Genomic DNA, 17,710 nt, shown 5'->3' with positions numbered 1-17,710 from the left:
GGATCTCGGGACTTGCCTCGGGGCTTGAGAATAATACCGGGGCTTCGGGATATTTCTGGCACGCAAAACGATGCAAAACGGGAGAGAGAAGAGAAGAAATTGGCAATTGGGTCGGCTGCCCTCGCATCCTATTTATAGGAGGCTGGAGCCTCGGAGTACGCTGGGCGTACTGGTCCGAAGTCGTCATGGCATGCGTCATCCGAAGCCACTTGCTGCGATGTCGACACCTTCGGAGTACGCGGGGCGTACCTCGGATCAGACCGGTGACTCGCCTTCGGATAATGCCTCCGAGTTTCCATTTAAATTTAAATACAAAATAAATAATAAACTTCGGAAATTCATATCTTCTTCATACGAACTCCGTTTTCGACGTTCTTTATATCCACGCGAAGGTGAGACTACGCTCTACAACTTTCGTTTAGACTCTGTCGGCTAATTTCGACTTTATTTTTATTATTTATTTTTAATAGACCGCGACAGAAAAACTTCGTTATAAATTTATAACTTCTTCGTTTGACGTCCGTTCTCGCCTAACTTTTTATCGTTTCGATACCAACAATGAGATCTTCGATTCTCATTTAGATTGTTTCGGCTACAAACCCCTCGATCTCAAATCGAGTAAAACAGGCTGCTCACCGCTAAGCCGAAACTTCGATAAATCATAACTTCCTCATACGAAGTCAGATTTGGGCGTTCTATATATATTCGGAAACCTCGTTTCAACTACTACAACATTATTCAAAGATATTAAGTTTATTTTACACTTAAATTTTGATGCTTATTTTTATTCTTAATTAATCAAACCACATAATTAAGCAATTAAGCACAAAACACAAAATACTCAAATAATACACTCTTATTATTTCAAAACGGGTTACAAAGGTTAACCTAGACTATTACATTGCTAAAAATGGCAAGCCCGGAAACACAGGCGTTACATACTTGATCATTTGTCTCTCTTGCTCTTAGCAAGAAGTTCCTCGAGTCTTTGGGGATGTTGGATTGCCCTTTAGAGGTAGAGATTGCAGATGACCGATCGGTGAGAGCATCGACGGTATTCCGAGACTGTGTGCTAAGAATATTCGAGGAGCGTTATCTGGTAGACCTGGTTCCTATTCCGTTGAGAGGGAACAAGGTGATTATAGGCATGGATTGGTTGAGCCCCAATGGGGCAGTGATAGATTGCGCACAACATCTGGTTCAGATCAGGACCCCAAGTGGGGGAGATTTGGTAGTTCAGGGCGACAGGCCATAGCAAGGACCAACGGTATGTTCAGCAGCGAGTGCTAGGTGTTACCTTCAGCAGGGTTGTGCAGGATATGTCGCTTATGTCATGGACACCCAGGAGACGGGTAAGGCAACAGTGGATGATGTGCCCGTGGTGCGAGAGTTTACGGATGTATTCCCCGAGGAGTTGCCAGGGATACCTCCGGAGAGGTAGGTGGAGTTCAGGATCGACCTAGTCCCTGGTGCGGCTCCGATAGCCAAGGCACCGTATCGGTTGGCTCCTCCTGATATGCAGGAGTTGTCTACACAGCTGCAGGAGCTGTTAGACAAGGGATTCATTAGACCGAGTAGTTCTCCCTGGGGAGCCCCGATTCTGTTTGTGAGGAAGAAGGACGGGTCGCATTAGATGTGTATAGATTATCGGGAGCTGAACAAGGTAACGGTAAAGAACCGTTAGCCACTCCCGAGGATTGATGACCTCTTTGACCAGCTGTAGGGAGCATCCTGGTTCTCCAAGATTGATTTACGTTCATGATATCATCGAATGAGGGTCAGAGAGGAGGATGTACAGAAGACTGTGTTTCGGACACGCTATGGCCATTACGAGTTTTGGTGATGCCCTTCGGGCTCACCAATGCTCCTTCCATGTTCATGGACCTCATGAACCGCGTGTGTAGACCGATGTTAGACCGGTCGGCGATAATGTTTATTGATGATATCTTGGTTTATTCCAAGATGCGGGAGGATCACGAGGAAGACCTGCGGGAGGTGTTGGAGACCTTAAGGAGGGAGAACTTGTATGCTAAGTTCTCCAAGTGTGAGTTATGGTTGCACCAGGTGCAGTTCCTTGGGCATCTCATCAACTAGAACGGGATTTCAGTGGACCCGGCCAAGGTGGAGGCCGTGATGAGATGGGAGGTTTCGAAGTCTCCATCTGAGATTCGGAGTTTCCGAGGATTAGTCGGCTACTATCGGAGATTCATCAAGGATTTCTCCAAGATAGTTGTACCCCTGACTAGGCTAATAAGGAAGGCCGTGGTCTTTCGATGGGGGCCTGAGCAGCAGGCCATGTTCGAGACACTGAGACAGAGATTGTGCGAGGCACCAATCTTAGCCCTGCCAGAGGGCATGGAGGATTTTGTTGTGTACTACGATGCATCCATCTCCGGGTTGGGCACAGTATTCATGTAGAGAGGGCATGTCATCGCCTACGCGTCGAGGCAGCTGAAGCCTAACGAGGCGAACTACCCGACGCATGATTTGGAGCTGGGGGTTGTTGTGTTCGCCCTCAATATTTGGCGTCATTACCTTTATGGGGTTCGTTGTACCATCTACACGGACCATAAGAGTTTGACGTACCTCATGGATCTGCCGAATCTAAACATGAGGCAGCTTCGGTGGATGGACGTGGTAAAGGATTACGATTGTGAGATCCTTTATCACCCGAAGAAGGCCAATGTGGTGGCCGACGCGCTTAGCCACAAGGCAACGCCGATCAGGGATATTCGCCTGAGGATGACAGTGGTGACTCCGCTATTGGAGCGAATTCGGGAGGCCCAGTAGGAGGCCATGAAGGAGGAACATCGAAAGAGAGAGCGGATTGTGGGGCAGGTTTCCTCCTTCGACTGTGAAAGTCGAGGATTACTGACACTACACCGTAGGGTGTGGGTGCCGTACCTCGGGGGTGTGCGCCAGGTTCTGATGGAGGAGGCGCACAAATCTCGATTCTCCATTCATCCCGGGGCGACGAAGATGTATAGGGATCTTCGTCTGGACTATTGGTGGCCCTGCATGAAGCGGGATGTAGCATGGTACGTGGAGCGGTGCTTGACCTGCAGGAAGGTCAAGGCCGAGCACTAGAGGCCACATGACAAGATGTAGCCGTTGGATATTCAGTTGTGGAAATGGGAAGATATTACGATGGATTTTATCACAAAGCTTCCCAGGACCGCGCGGGGAGTGGATTCGATTTGGGTCATCGTCGATCGATTGACCAAGAGTGCCCATTTTATCCCGATTTAGGAGAGTATTTCGGCCGAAAGGTTGGCCGATATCTATATCAGGGAGGTAGTGGCGCGACACGGGGTGTCAGTATCGGTGATTTTAGATAGCGATGTGCGGTTCACTTCCAGGTTTTGGAAGAAGTTTCATGACGAGCTGGGTACTCGTCTACATTTTAGCACTGTCTTTCACCCGCAGACAGATGGTTAGACCGAGCGGACCATCCATACCTTGGAGGATATGCTACGAGCTTGCGTGTTAGACTTCGGAGGTAGCTGGGATACCTACCTTCCATTGGCATAGTTCTCCTATAACAATAGTTATCATGCGAGCACTGATCGTCCTCCCTTTGAGATGCTATATGGGAGGAAGTGCAGGACCCCGATATGTTGGGGTGAGGTTGGCCAAAGGGTGATGGGGAGCACTGAGGTAGTACTCGAGACGACAGAGAAGATTCAGTAGGTCCGAAGCAGGCTTCAAACTGCTCAGAGTCGGCAGAAAAGCTATGCCGATAAGCGTCGATTAGACCTGGAATTCCAGGTAGGGAATACGGTTCCCCTAAAGGTGTCGCCGTGGAAAGGCGTTATCCAATTCATGAAGCGGGGTAAGTTGGGCCCCAGGTACATTGGACCGTTCAGGGTTGTAGCCCGGGTGGGCAAAGTGGCGTATAGGCTGGATCTGCCAGCCGAACTCAGTCAGATACACAACACTTTCCATGTTTCTCAGCTGCGAAAGTGCCTGGAGGACGCCTCAGCAGTGGTACACTTGGAGGGCATTCAGGTTGATGGTTTCCTGAACTACATTGAGCGACCGGTGGCAATCCTCGGCCGGAAGTCGAAGGATTTGAGGAACAAGAGAGTGGAACTCGTGAAGGTGCAATGGCAGCATCGGAAGGGGTCGGAGTGGACTTGGGAACCAGTGGACGAGATGATGGAGCATTACCCCGAACTGTTTTAGGATTGAGCAGCAGACTTCGAGGACGAAGTCTAAAATAAGTGGGGGAGATTTGTAGCACCTGGTTCTCGGTGCGTATTCCCTTCTTTTAAATATTTTGCATTTTGGCCTTGGACTCGGTGAGTTGAAGGAGCAACTCGCTGAGTAGAAGCGGGATGAGACGCGAAGTTTAAGCTGTGGACTCGACAAGTCGGGTCCCGGACACGGCGAGTAGGCCCTATCTAGACCAAAAACCTAATCCGAGGGTTTGCACCCTATTTAAACACCTTAACTCGGCCTCCTTCATCCCATTTGCTCCCAGAATACCCCCATAGCAAACCCTAGCCGTTATTGAAGCAATCTAAGGCTTTTGGAGTATTTTGGTGCTTTTGTGATCCAAGGAAGGAAGGAAAAGCTTGAAGGATCAAGAGGAGGCTAGAGGGATCCGACTTTGAGCATCATTTGTAGCCTACAGAAGGTATAAAGTCTATACCTTGTTTGCTCTTTTGATAGATCCCATTTTGTGGAGTTTTAGGGCTTTTTCTAAGCCATTTTGGTCACCAACCATGATTGCAAGCATGGTTTGGGGTTGATGTTTCGGATCTGGTTCCTTAGAGGGGTTACAAGGCAGAAAGGAGTGGCTTTTGCACTCAAAGAAGGCCCCATGCATTGTAAGATCTTGTTTTAGGACCTTTTGAGCTCAAAGTCCCATGCAAGCATGTAAAGGTTGTAACTTTACATGCAAGACCGATTATAGAAGCATAGATCTATCTTTTGATCAAGGGTTGTACATCAGAAATTGAAGCTTTAGTGAAGGGATGTGACCGACTCGGTGAGTCCAAGGTTTCTGTCCCATTCAGTGAGGGTCAAAAGGACCCAGTTGAGTGTGGAAAGGTTTTAGGGAGTCCCGGGGAGTGACCCAGCGTTCTGGACTAAGCCATTGTTCTGGAAATTCATGGGACTCTGAGCAGACTTGGCGTGTCCAAGGCAATCTTCTTAAGGATGAAGATGAACTCGACGAGTTGTTCATCAACTCGGCGAGTCGATGACAGAGCTTGTTCATCAGATGAAGATGAACTCGATGATTTGTTCATCAACTCGGCGAGTCGGATGAGTTTTCATGTGATGTTCATATGAGAGAAGAACTCATCGAGTTGACGGCCCAACTCGATGACTAGGGTCATGGATGAGGACGAGTAAAGGGATAGGGACTCGGCGAGTCAGGTCAACTGGAAGTTGACTTTGACTTTAACTTGGTCAGGGGTAAAATGGTCATTTTACCCTAAGAACAGTTAGCAGTTTATGACTAAGTGTTTTGTGGGAATTATAGCTGGAGGATTTCTGGAGCAGCAGCGGCAGCGGTTAGAGGATTCCCGCACAGTTCAACAGCTACTACGAGGTGAGTTACATTCCAGTAGCAGTGGGTCTACGGCCACAATGCCGGCCCACCAGTAGGAGTTGTATGTTAGATGATTGTCTTTGTGATATCATCTAGGTCTGCTACTACCTGATATGTTATATGCTGGCATGATATGTTATATGTGATAGTAGTAGAGTTCGGTTGTTAGGACCAAAGGGCAGGTTAGACAGCCCAGATATGTCTGACAGTATGTGATGATATGTTTATATGCTGGCATGATATGTTATATGTGATAGTGGTAGTAGGAAGGGAATAGTCCCCAAGTTCAGTTGTTAGGACCGAAGGGTAGTTCGGACACCCAGATATGTCTGATAACATGTTAATGTTATGATATATGTGATAGTAGCAGTAGGGGGTGGAATAGTCCCCGAGGGTCGGTTGTTAGGACCGACGGGCAGGTCAGCACCCCAGAATGGCTTGACACGGGTAGGATGGCACCCCAGAATGGCCGTACCGGGTAGGTCGGGCACCCCAGAATTGTCCGGCAGTATGTATGTTATGTGATTGTATGGTATGTGTTACGATGGGGGAACTCACTAAGCTTTGTGCTTACAGTTTATAGTTTTGGTTTCAGGTACCTCTTCAGCGAAGGGGAAGGAGCTGGCGCGGTAGCGGCACATCATACACACACATTGTTTTCCGTACTATGAGTTATTCTGGGAATTGTACTCTGACATTATTATGTTTTACGATTTGGTTTTCAGACTCGAGACATGTTTTTATATGATCGGTTGATATTTTGTTACAAATGTTTTGCAAATCACTTAATAAAAAATGAAATTTTTGGACGTGAAAATTGGGTCGTTACATATGTTTTGTCCTGTCGCTCTCGATATAACCTTGTTTCATTTGAGTGACACATGCTGAGTTATCTTCATAAATTAAAGTTGGAGATATATCCTTTTCAAGTCCACATGAAGTTAAAACTAGTTGTGTCATCGATCTTAACCATGTACATTCTCTACTAGCTTCATTTAGTGCAATTACTTCAGCATGATTTGAGGATATGGCAACAAGTGTTTGCTTTTGAGAACGCCGAGAAATTGCAGTACCTCCATTCATGAATACGTATCCAGTTTCAGATCTAGCTTTATGAGGATCAGACAATAACCTGCATATGTATAATAACCCTAAATCACTAGTTCCTCGAAGGTATCGAAAAATATGTTTGATTCCATTCCAATGTCTTTGTGTTGGGGCTGAACTAAATCTTGCTAGCATGTTTACAACGAAAGAAATGTCAGGTCTAGTATAATTGGTAAGATACATAAGAGCTCCAATTGCATTTAGATATGGTACTTCTAAACCAAGGACTTCTTCATTTTCTTCGCATGGACGAAATGGAGTGCCTAAATGATTTGCATTGTCCATATTGAAACGTTTCAAGACACTTTTTGTGTATTAATGCACAAGTATTCCGTTAGGCATATGCTCAATCTGTAAACCAAGACAATATTTGGTTTTTCCAAAATCTTTCATTTCAAATTCTTTCTTTAAAAGTTCAATCACTTCAAGGATTTCTTTATTCGTTCCAATGATGTTCAGATCATCAACATAGACTGCTATGATCACATATCCATATGTTGTTTTCTTAATAAATACACATGGACAAATAGTGTTATTTTTATAACCTTTACTTGTCAAATAATCGCTTAAAGGATTGTACCACATGCGCCTAGATTGCTTTAAACCATACAAAGATCTTTGTAACTATATAGAATACATTTCTTTGGGTTTTGCACTTAACGCTTCAGGCATTTTAAATCCTTCAGGGATTTTCATATAGATATCACTATCAAGTGATCCATACAAATAATATGTAACAACATCCATACGACGCATCTCTAAATTTTTAGATACTGCCAAGTTGATTAAATATCTGAAAGTGGTTGCATCCATTACCGGTGAAGAAGTTTCTTCATAATCAATTCCAGGTCTTCGAGAGAAACCTTGAGCAACAAGCCTGGCCTTGTATCTTATAATTTTGTCTTTCTCATTTCTTTTTTGTACGAAGATCAATCTATATCCTAATGGTTTCACAACTTCAGGTGTGAGGATAATGTTCCCAAAAACCTTTCTCTTGTTAAGAGAATTTAATTCAACTTGCATAGCTTCCTTCCATTTAGCCAAATCATTTCTTCTTTGACATTCAATGACAGATTGTGGTTCAGGATCATCATTCATAATATCACATGCAACTGAATAAGAAAATATTGCACCTATATTGTCAGTTTCATTTTGGTCACATATTCTATTTGTCTGACCATAATTTTGTGTATCCTCCTCCTTTCCTGGGGGAATTTGAATAATTCGTGTTTCTCCAGGAACACTTTCATCATAATCTAGTGCATTTTCTTATCCTCTTATTTTTCATGGGTTCTTATCCTTAGAACCAAATGGCATTCCACGCTTCAGGTGTGTTTTAGACTCTTAAGTGACTTTATCATCAGATTGTCCATGTGGAATGTCAATTCGAGCTGGAACATTGACAGCTGGTATATATGATTTAGTCACCCTTTTTGTGTCAGTAAATGCATTAGGTAATTGATTTTCCATTACATGGAAATGCATTATCTTTTGAACTTCCATGTCATATTGCTTTGTGCGAGTGTCAAGATATGATAAAGAAGGCTCATGCCATGACACATCCTTTTCCAGAATCTTCTTTTCTCCACCTAATGATGGGAAATTTGTCTCATCAAATTGACAATCTGCTAGGTGTGCCGTGAAAACATCACCTGTTAATAGTTCAAGATATCTTATAATAGATACTGACTCATAACCAACATATATTCCCAACCTTCTTTGAGGACCCATTTTTGTCCTTTGAGGTGGTGCAACAGGGACATATATTGTACACCCAAAAATTCTCAAATGGGGTATATTTGGCTCTTGACCGAAAGCAAGTTGTAGTGGAGAATATACATGATATATATGAACTTGGTCTCATGCGTATCAATGATCCTGCATGTAAGATTGCATGGCCCCAAACAGAAACAAGAAGTTTGGTCCTCATTATCAATGGTCTAGCTATTAGCTGGAGACGTTTAACCATTTTGTGTGTGTACGTGAGCAACTGGATGCTCAACAACAATTCCTATAGACATACAATAGTCATTAAATGCTTGTGAAGTAAATTCACCAGCATTATCAAGTCTCACTCTTTTGATAGTATAATCAGGGAAATGTGCCCTTAATTTAATAATTTGGGCAAGAAACTTTGCAAATGTCATATTACGAGTTGATAATAGGCAAACATGAGACCATTTGGTGGATGCATCTATTAAGAACATAAAGTATCTAAATGGTCCAAATAAAGGGTGAATCGGTCCACATATTCTAGAAATCTAGGTGATTTCTATTCAACTTTTATTGGAGAGTGTTTTATAATTAACTTTCCAAGGAAACAAGATGTACATGGTTTTATGCTATTGGATTGAGGGATCTTTTGTTCCTTCAATGGATGCCCATGTGTATTCTCAATTATCCTTCACATCATTGTTAATCCTGGGTGGCCCAACCTATCATGCCATAAACCGAATGTCCTAGGATCACAATGTCTTCCTTCAATTACCATATTTGATTCAATCATAGGTATATATGTATAATGCCGACCAGAATCAAGTGTTGGTAGGTTTTCAAGCACATGGTTTTTGTCTATAATATACATATATTTCTTATTTTCAATGGTCATAGTTTTTGTGTCATATCCTTTGAAATATATGTCATTGAAACTTAATAAGTCTTTATTAGACTTTGGAGAAAATAAGACATTTTCTATACAAAAGCTTGTACCATTTGGTAATATAAAATAAGCTTTCCCGGTTCCCTCTATCAAGTCTACAGGACCTGATATTGTATGTATGACTGTTTTTGTTGGTACTAATTTTGAAAAAATATTTCTTTGATTTCAGAATAGTATGTGTACTACCACTATCTGCTATACAAAGATCTCCAATCTTAACTTGGTGTTGTGCTCCAGTTGGACTCATATTAAACTTCACATATGAAAGGAATAATAAATGAATAAACATAATCATAATTAATATTAAAAAGAAAGTTCATTTATTATAAGAAAGACATTACATGAAAAACAAACAAAGGAAAAACAGTTTTTCTAGAACAATAATAGATTTTTTTAGTTTATGTCTTCCATGTCATTGCAGAAATCAACAACATTTAGCGGAATGAATTCAACATTATCAATGAGGTTTGCCCCTTTTCCTTTTCCTTTAATGGACTCTTGATAAAGTTGACAAAGATGTGCAGGTGTGCGACAGGTCCTTGACCAATGGCTTGTGCTACTACATTTATAACATGAACCATCAGATTTTTGTGATGTCCCAGTGTCATGCCTTGCCACTTTGGCCTTATCTTGTGTGTGGACATTGTTTCATTGTGAATATCAGTAATTATTCCTTTTCTGGCCACGACCACGATTATTACCTTGTCCACGACCATAATTATGGTTGTCCTCGACCACGACCACGCCCTCGTCCACGCGTATTGTTTCGATGACCATCAATATTTGTAGCATTTGCTTCAGGAAGTGCTACTAATCTGGTTGGACGAGATTCATGGTTTTTCATCAACAGTTCATTGTTTTGCTCTGCAACGAGCAGACATGCATTCAGTTCAGAATATCTTGTGAACTTTTGCATCCGATATTGTTACATCAAGGTAATGTTTGTTGCATGAAATGTGGAGTAAGTTTTCTCCAACCTATCTTCATCAGTAACTTCTTGTCCACAATACTTGAGTTGTAAATATATTTTGAACAAAGCTGAGTTGTATTCATTTACTTTTTTGAAGTCTTGAAACCTCAGTGTTCTCCATTCATCTCTAGCATTTGGAAGTATAACTCCCTTTTGATGATCAAATCTTTCTTTCAAAAGATTCCGGAGAATACTTGGATTAGTAACATCAAGATTTTCAAATCTCAACATTTCATCAATATGCTTACGAAGGAAAACTTGTGCTTTTGCTTTGTTCTTGTGCAAAACAATTATTAAATTCAGTAGGCGAATGTCCGTGCGTTGCACATAAACACCTATATAGTTGAAGTCTTTACAAATATATGTTTTTTTAATACAACAATAACATTATTGTTAAATTTGATATAATAATTCGTATACTAAATTGATATAATGTATTGATTATTTTGAATTATATGATAATATATACATCTATTATAACTTTATAATCTCAATCGTTTGAATAACTTCTACCTACGAGTTATACATGAATAAAATTAAATATAATATATGGTTTAATGTTATTTATAGTTGTTGTTATTATTAATTAATTTTTTAAAATTTATTTGCTTAATGTTTTGATTTTATTATTATAATTATTTAAAACATCAAACATTGTTTTTTGATTTTAAAGGTAACAATATAATTTTATATAGAGTTATTTTAACTATTGTTATTGTAAAATATTTTAAGCTACTTATTTGAAAATTTTTAATGATTATGAAAATATCTTTAGGAAATATTTTAGTTAAATTGAGATTACAATTTAGTTTATGCATTTATCACTAAAATTTATCACTTTTAACTATTTACAAAATAATCTTTGGTTTTTTTAAGTGTAACTAATATTTATATTTAAGTTGACATTGTAATGTGATTTTTAAAATAACAATTTAAGTATTTTGTCCAAACTGTTCAAAAGTTGTAGCTTTAAACTAATAATGGTTTACATACAACAACACATTAAATCTAATAAATTAAGTATAATATGTTAAAAGTTAAAGACATAACTTTATAAGTAGAAGTAAATATATTATTTTAAAATTAAAATTTAGTATATTTAGGATTACACTTTAAGTTTGATATTTATTTATCCTTATTAACTAACTTATAATTATTATTAGAAAAACACTACAATTAATCACATTGAGCTATTTACAAAATATTTTATGGGTTGTTTAAGTTAAACTAAAATTTATATTTAAGTTAACGCTGTAATGTTATACTCAAATTAATAATTTAAGTATTTTATACAAATTGTTCCAAAATTGTATCTCTAAAATGATAGTGGTTTACATCCAACAATATATTAAAACTAATAAATTAAGTATAATATGTTAAAAGTTAAAAAAACCACTTAATAAGTGGAAGTAACTGTATTATTTTAATATTGAAATTTAGTTTATATGTAATTACACTTTAGGTTTGATATTTATTTAACCTTATTAACCAACTTAAAATTATTATTAGAAAGAAATTGAAAAGTCATGGGAGTTTCAAATGAATGTGGCGAAAGAAAAATACATGGGAGTTTCAAATGAATATGGTGAAAGGAAAAATGCTTCCTTTATAATATAGTGTAATATGATATGATATATAACATTTGAGATTCCCATGGACTCAAGATGCATTTTTACATCTATCATCCATGGCACATAGTTTTTCTCACTAACTTCAAGTGTTGCAAACTCGAGCTTTGCAATGTTGGACATAATGTAACTATAAATTTTAAACAAAATTAAAATTAAGATTAAAATCCATTTATTTCAATAAATATTACACAAAAAAAGCGGTAAAGCTAACATTGCATACAAGCCTAAAAGTAGATGAAATTACATATTATCTTCGATGTTAAGGATTGGGATGAAAAGTAACATGCCTATTATAGTCCTGATTATCACAAAAGGATGAATCATCTTGAAGCTTGATTTCTTTGATAGAAGAGAGAAATATTTGTTGTGGGTAAAATAAGCAGGGTAAAGATGTTTATTTATGGTAAAAAAAAAATATAGTTGTTGTTTTTGTTGTTTATAACCGTTGCATATATATTTCCATTGTGTATATATGTATATGTATTTTATAAATCATTTAATAAGATTTATAACTAATACATAACTTTACTTTGCATAATTTTACTAATTAGAAACATTAATAAATATTAGTAAATGTTTAAATAAAATTATGAAGAATATCTAAAACATAAATAAACATTGACATGTATAAATAAATATATTTTAAATGTTAGTATGCATAAATAAAAGTTAGTTGCCTAATATAAATGTTAGTATGCATAAATAAAAGTTAGTTGCATAATGTAAATGGTAGTATGCATAAAAATTAGAATACATAAAGAAATGTTAGAATAAGAAATAAAAATTGTTAGTAGTCCATAATGTCCATAATATATAAGTTTTATTAATTCATTAGTATCATTATTATTTTAATATGATGAAAGTTTTTTTTAATTAATAGTATTTTTACTAAGTAATACATACCTTGATTAAGATAGATGTGACTTTCACTTGTTTAATAACCTTGATTAGAGCATCGTGCTCATAACGTGTTATGAATTAAACATAATTAATGTAACTTTAAACCAAATCAAACTAGTAAACTTTGATAATAACTTTAATTGAGAAGAAAGAATATTTAAAGAGAATATGAAAGTTATATCTCTTGTTACTTTTTTGGTGTGTCTCATTCTTTACAATGGAGGAGTATTTATACTACAAATTTTACTAACATATAATTGTAACTAGTTAGAAATGTTGACAAATTTACTATGCACCAATTATTATGTCATCCACCAATTATTTACAACACCATCAGTTATTTACAATATATATATATATATATATATATGAGTAAATTGCATGATTCATCCATAGTTCATATAAATATATATATATATATATATATATATATATATATATATATATATACATATGTCGCACCCCAAAACCAAGAACGGCGGAAACGTTCTGAGGCGGAGGACGTCATGTAAAGTATCACAACACAGTAAATGTAAATAAGCAAACAACATCATCCATTGCATTAAATATATAATTTTAATACAAGTGTGTTCTGTACAGCTTTAGACACCAAAAATATAATGTGAATCAAAATAATATGATGAGTCTTGAATGCGCTCCATCTTCTCAAAAGCTGGCATCGGTACCTGTCTACTGATGACCTAAGAATACAAGTTATTTTGAAGGAGTTTATCAGCATTAAGCTGGTGAATTCATAAGTATTTTAGTGTCGGTGTTTGTTATCAAAATCGTTTGAACGTGTCTCAAGTATAAGTTTGTAAAATGTATGTAAGTGTTTGTAAAAGTTTGAATCTTTCAGAAAAACCTATATTTTCTATTAAAGTAGCCTTCTACCAAGGCTTAACTGTTTTGTATGCTCGTTTGTTGTAAAAGTGTGTAATTTACCAAGTGTAACTATCATTTAATAAAATATAGTTTGTACATTAATGTTTAAGTGAGGTTATCACTAAAAATATGTAATGGGTAAATCATTGTAGTACTGTAGTTTTGTATTATAGGAACTACTGCCGTACTAACTACCTTAAACCGGATTTATATTAAGGCATTATGTGATAAATTGCACCATACTATCGACTAGTAACAACGACTTAATGAATGGTCGTAATAAAGAAAATGACGTTTGGCACCCGCATACCTGCAGGTCCGGCTGTAGCTAGCAGCAAGGTGTAGGATTGTCAATCTAGCATAGATCTATACGCAAACTCACGCTCCCCCTCCAAGAGACTCTGGCCACAACTCGAGTCATGACAGTTAAGTCATGCTCCGATTTAAATCACAGTAATTTAAGTATTCTAGTATATGTAATGTAATGTTTCTCGTTCTAGTATGGTTGTATATGTCCTCCTCCTAGTATAGTTGTATATGTTCTCGTAGTATAGTTGTATGTGTTCTCGTAGTATAGTTGTATATGTTCTCATAGTATAGTTGTATATGTTCTCTTAGTATAGTTGTATATGTACTCTTCCTAATATAGTTGTATATGTTCTCATAGTATAGTTGTATATGTATGATCCTGTGTTACCCCGATGGTAACTTACTAATGATGTGCCTAGTACGTATGAATATGGAAGTACTTTTATGTCTATATATGTATATTTGATATATAATTAATATTGAAACGACCTTCGGATGGTCACCCGAAATCCCACCAGACCACATCCAAATCGAGAAAAAGGAAATAGGGCGAATGGCCTTCCTAAGCCCTTTAAACATTATTTATACTTCTATACATATATGGGCATGCAATTTATAAGAAGTAAAAGCATCAATAAGTTTTTATAAGACATTTGGAACATAAATATTATTTCAAGAAAAGATCGACTTGATGTCAATCTTATAAAACAATTTGAAGGCATAAGTTGATAAAACAGTTTAAGTATAAGGAACATATGTTTGAATCACAGTTTGTAAATAAGTTTGGAAAGTAAAAGGGCTTGTAAAACATTTTGAAGTAAAACAGTTTGATAAACAGTTTGAACAGTGATAAAATCATTGGTTTCCTAGTTATTAATCACATGTGATTAATGCAATCACATGTGATTGAAGCAATAACTATAGGTATTTAACTTGTATTCCCCCCCCCCCCCCCATAAAGTATTTAAAACATTTAAAATCATTTCAAAGGTTGATTAAAGGGGTATGAACTCACTTGTGGTGAGCTGTTTGAATTGCAGTGTCGGATACCGTGCTAGGTGGCAAACGAAGACTTGTTTACACGCACGAGCCTAGTTATCATATAATAAGCATATATATAACTAATTAGCCAAATAATAACTTAATAAAATAAGTTGGGACACTTAGGAACATGAAAACACTTTGTATAAATGTTATAGGTCCTAAGGGTTGCATCTAAGTCGATACGGGACAAGGCAAAAGGGGTTTAATGCACCAATGACCTTGTATAATAGCTTACCACCCAAAAAACCCCACGTTTGGAGTTTACGGCCGTGAACCCATGAGTTTATGGCCGTGAACTCCTCACTTGGTGGTTTTGGGTGTTTTGAAGTGCCATACTAATCCTAGAATAAGCCTAGCATTGTTGGAATAATCCTTGAAGTAGTTTAAGGCCCTAGAATGCTCCATAGAGGAGTTTACGGCCTAAAGACCATTTCCCCTAGAGTTTACGGCCGTAAACTCCTATGGGGTGTTGGTTTTAATTCTTTTAAGTCACTTGCACAAGTAGGATAGCTTCCATGTTTTTATCTAAGGCTAAAGGGGACATTAGGCACACATATGTGCCTTCACTTGGAGTTTACGGCCCAAGTGATGTTCCTTGGCCGTAAACTCCCTTTAAGGGATGATTTTGATGTAATTTATTCCCCATTCAAGTCCTAAGTATTAAAGGGTAATTGTCTTAAAGCCTTAGGGGTGTTTAGGGTACACTTTGCCCTTGAAAAAGGGGTGTACGGCCCAAGAGCATGTCCTTGGACGTAAAATCCTAAAACTATATGATTTTGAAGTGTTTTGGTGTCCAAATTAGCTACAAGCATTAGAGGGTAAATGCCTTAAGCCTTAGGGGTGATTTAGGGCTCAGTTTGGCCCTTGGAAATGGTGTTTACGGTCCAAGAAACTCTTGGGCCGTAAACTCCAAAAGCCTTATGATCTTGGATGATTTCTAGCCTCAAAAGATCCTACAATAAGTCCTAAACTAGTTGTCTAACAAGGAATCGGGACTAGGAAGCTTTTAGGCCTCGTTTTGGAGTTTACACCCCAAGAACGTTCTTGGACCGTAAGCTCCCGGATCTTGCATTTTAGGCATGTAAACAATGTTATAAAGCATATAAAAAATATTAAAACACATCTAGGAAAGTAGACTCACAATCTGGGATGAAAACCCGAAGATCCGTCAGAGAGAAAATGGCTTTTCTCTAGTTGGAATTGTGAATAATGAATTAATTTAATTCAGAAATCTATTTATAGTCCTGAAATATTTTGGCAGAAAATATTTTTATTCCGGAGATTGGACTATGACATTATGAAACTTGGAATGTTCAAGTTTCACAAATCCAGGAGCATCCACTCTCCTGATATCTCCTGAAACGTAAACCCTAATGTACACAAACTTGTTCGGAAAAAGTCTGAAAATCACTGAAACTGAACTGGCTTCTATTGAATAGATATTGTTCGTACAAATGGAAATTTCGGGTTGTCACATCATCCCCCCGTTAGAAGGAATTTCGTCCCGAAATTAGAATTTAAGCAAATAAGAAGTTACAATTAATTAAGCGAAAAGATGAGGGTATTTCTGTTTCATCTGATCCTCGCGTTCCCAAGTGAATTCCGGTCCTCGCTTGGCGTTCCAGCGAACCTTCATGATAGGGATACAGCTTTGCTTTGTCTACTTGACCTCACGGTCCATGATCTCTATAGGTTATTCCACGAAGTTGAGGCTCTCGTTGATCTCGATCTCGTCGAGTGGGATTACAAGAGTCTCGTCGGATAGACACTTTTTCAAGTTAGATACGTGGAATGTAGAATGTACGTTACGAAGTGCGTCGGGTAGGTCGAGTTTGTAAGCTACAGGGCCGACTCTTGCAAGAATCTCAAAAGGCCCTATGTACCTCGAATTAAGCTTCCCATGCTTGCCGAAGCGTATCAAGCCCTTCCAGGGTGAGACTTTGAGAAGGACTCGGTCTCCCACCTGAAATTCCAAAGGTTTTCTTCGTTTATCAGCGTAGCTCTTCTGTCGGTCTCTAGAGGCTTTCAATCGTTCACGGATCTGAACGATTTTCTCTGTCGTTTCCCGAATGATCTCTGGACCGGTGAGAGTACTGTCGGAAGCTTGCCCCCTGGCTAATTGGGTATCACCCACCTCAGCCCAGCATAGAGGGGATCTGCACTTTTGGCCGTAGAGAGCTTCAAATGGAGCAGCCTTGATGCTCGTGTGATAACTGTTATTATAGGAAAACTCGACAAGGGGTAAATGAGTATCCCATGCCTTCCCAAAGTCAATCACACAGGCTCGCAACATATCTTCTAGTGTTTGGATGGTCCTCTCACTCTGTCCGTCGGTCTGTGGATGGTAGGCTGTGCTTATGTCCAACCTTGTTCCCAAGGAATGTTGTAGTGATTGCCAAAATCTTGAGGTGAACCTACTATCTCTATCGGAGATAATGGACATAGGTACACCATGTAGCCGTACGATTTCCCTAATGTATGTTCTCGTAAGTTTCTCCATCTTGTCAGTTTCTTTGATAGGCAAGAAGTGTGCAGACTTGGTCAATCTATCAACGATGACCCATATGGTGTCAAATCCACCCGTTGTCTTGGGCAACTTGGTTATGAAATCCATAGTGATCCGCTCCCACTTCCATTCCGGGATC

General features: G+C 38.4%; 1 protein-coding gene across 1 annotated transcript; it reads right to left on the bottom strand.

Moving 5' to 3' along the window:
- Positions 1–6,385: 6,385 nt before the first annotated feature.
- Positions 6,386–6,952, bottom strand: LOC122195132 (secreted RxLR effector protein 161-like). Its single transcript, XM_042896654.1, has one exon. It carries the CDS (start codon positions 6,950–6,952, stop codon positions 6,386–6,388), a length of 567 nt encoding a protein of 188 aa, XP_042752588.1.
- Between the last annotated feature and the right edge of the window lie 10,758 nt (positions 6,953–17,710).

The sequence above is a fragment of the Lactuca sativa genome, chromosome 1 (genome assembly GCF_002870075.4).
Source record: "Lactuca sativa cultivar Salinas chromosome 1, Lsat_Salinas_v11, whole genome shotgun sequence".
NCBI classification, from domain to species: Eukaryota; Viridiplantae; Streptophyta; class Magnoliopsida; order Asterales; family Asteraceae; genus Lactuca; species Lactuca sativa.
Note: the sequence above shows the minus strand (reverse complement) of the source record. Positions and strands in the feature narration are given on the sequence as shown.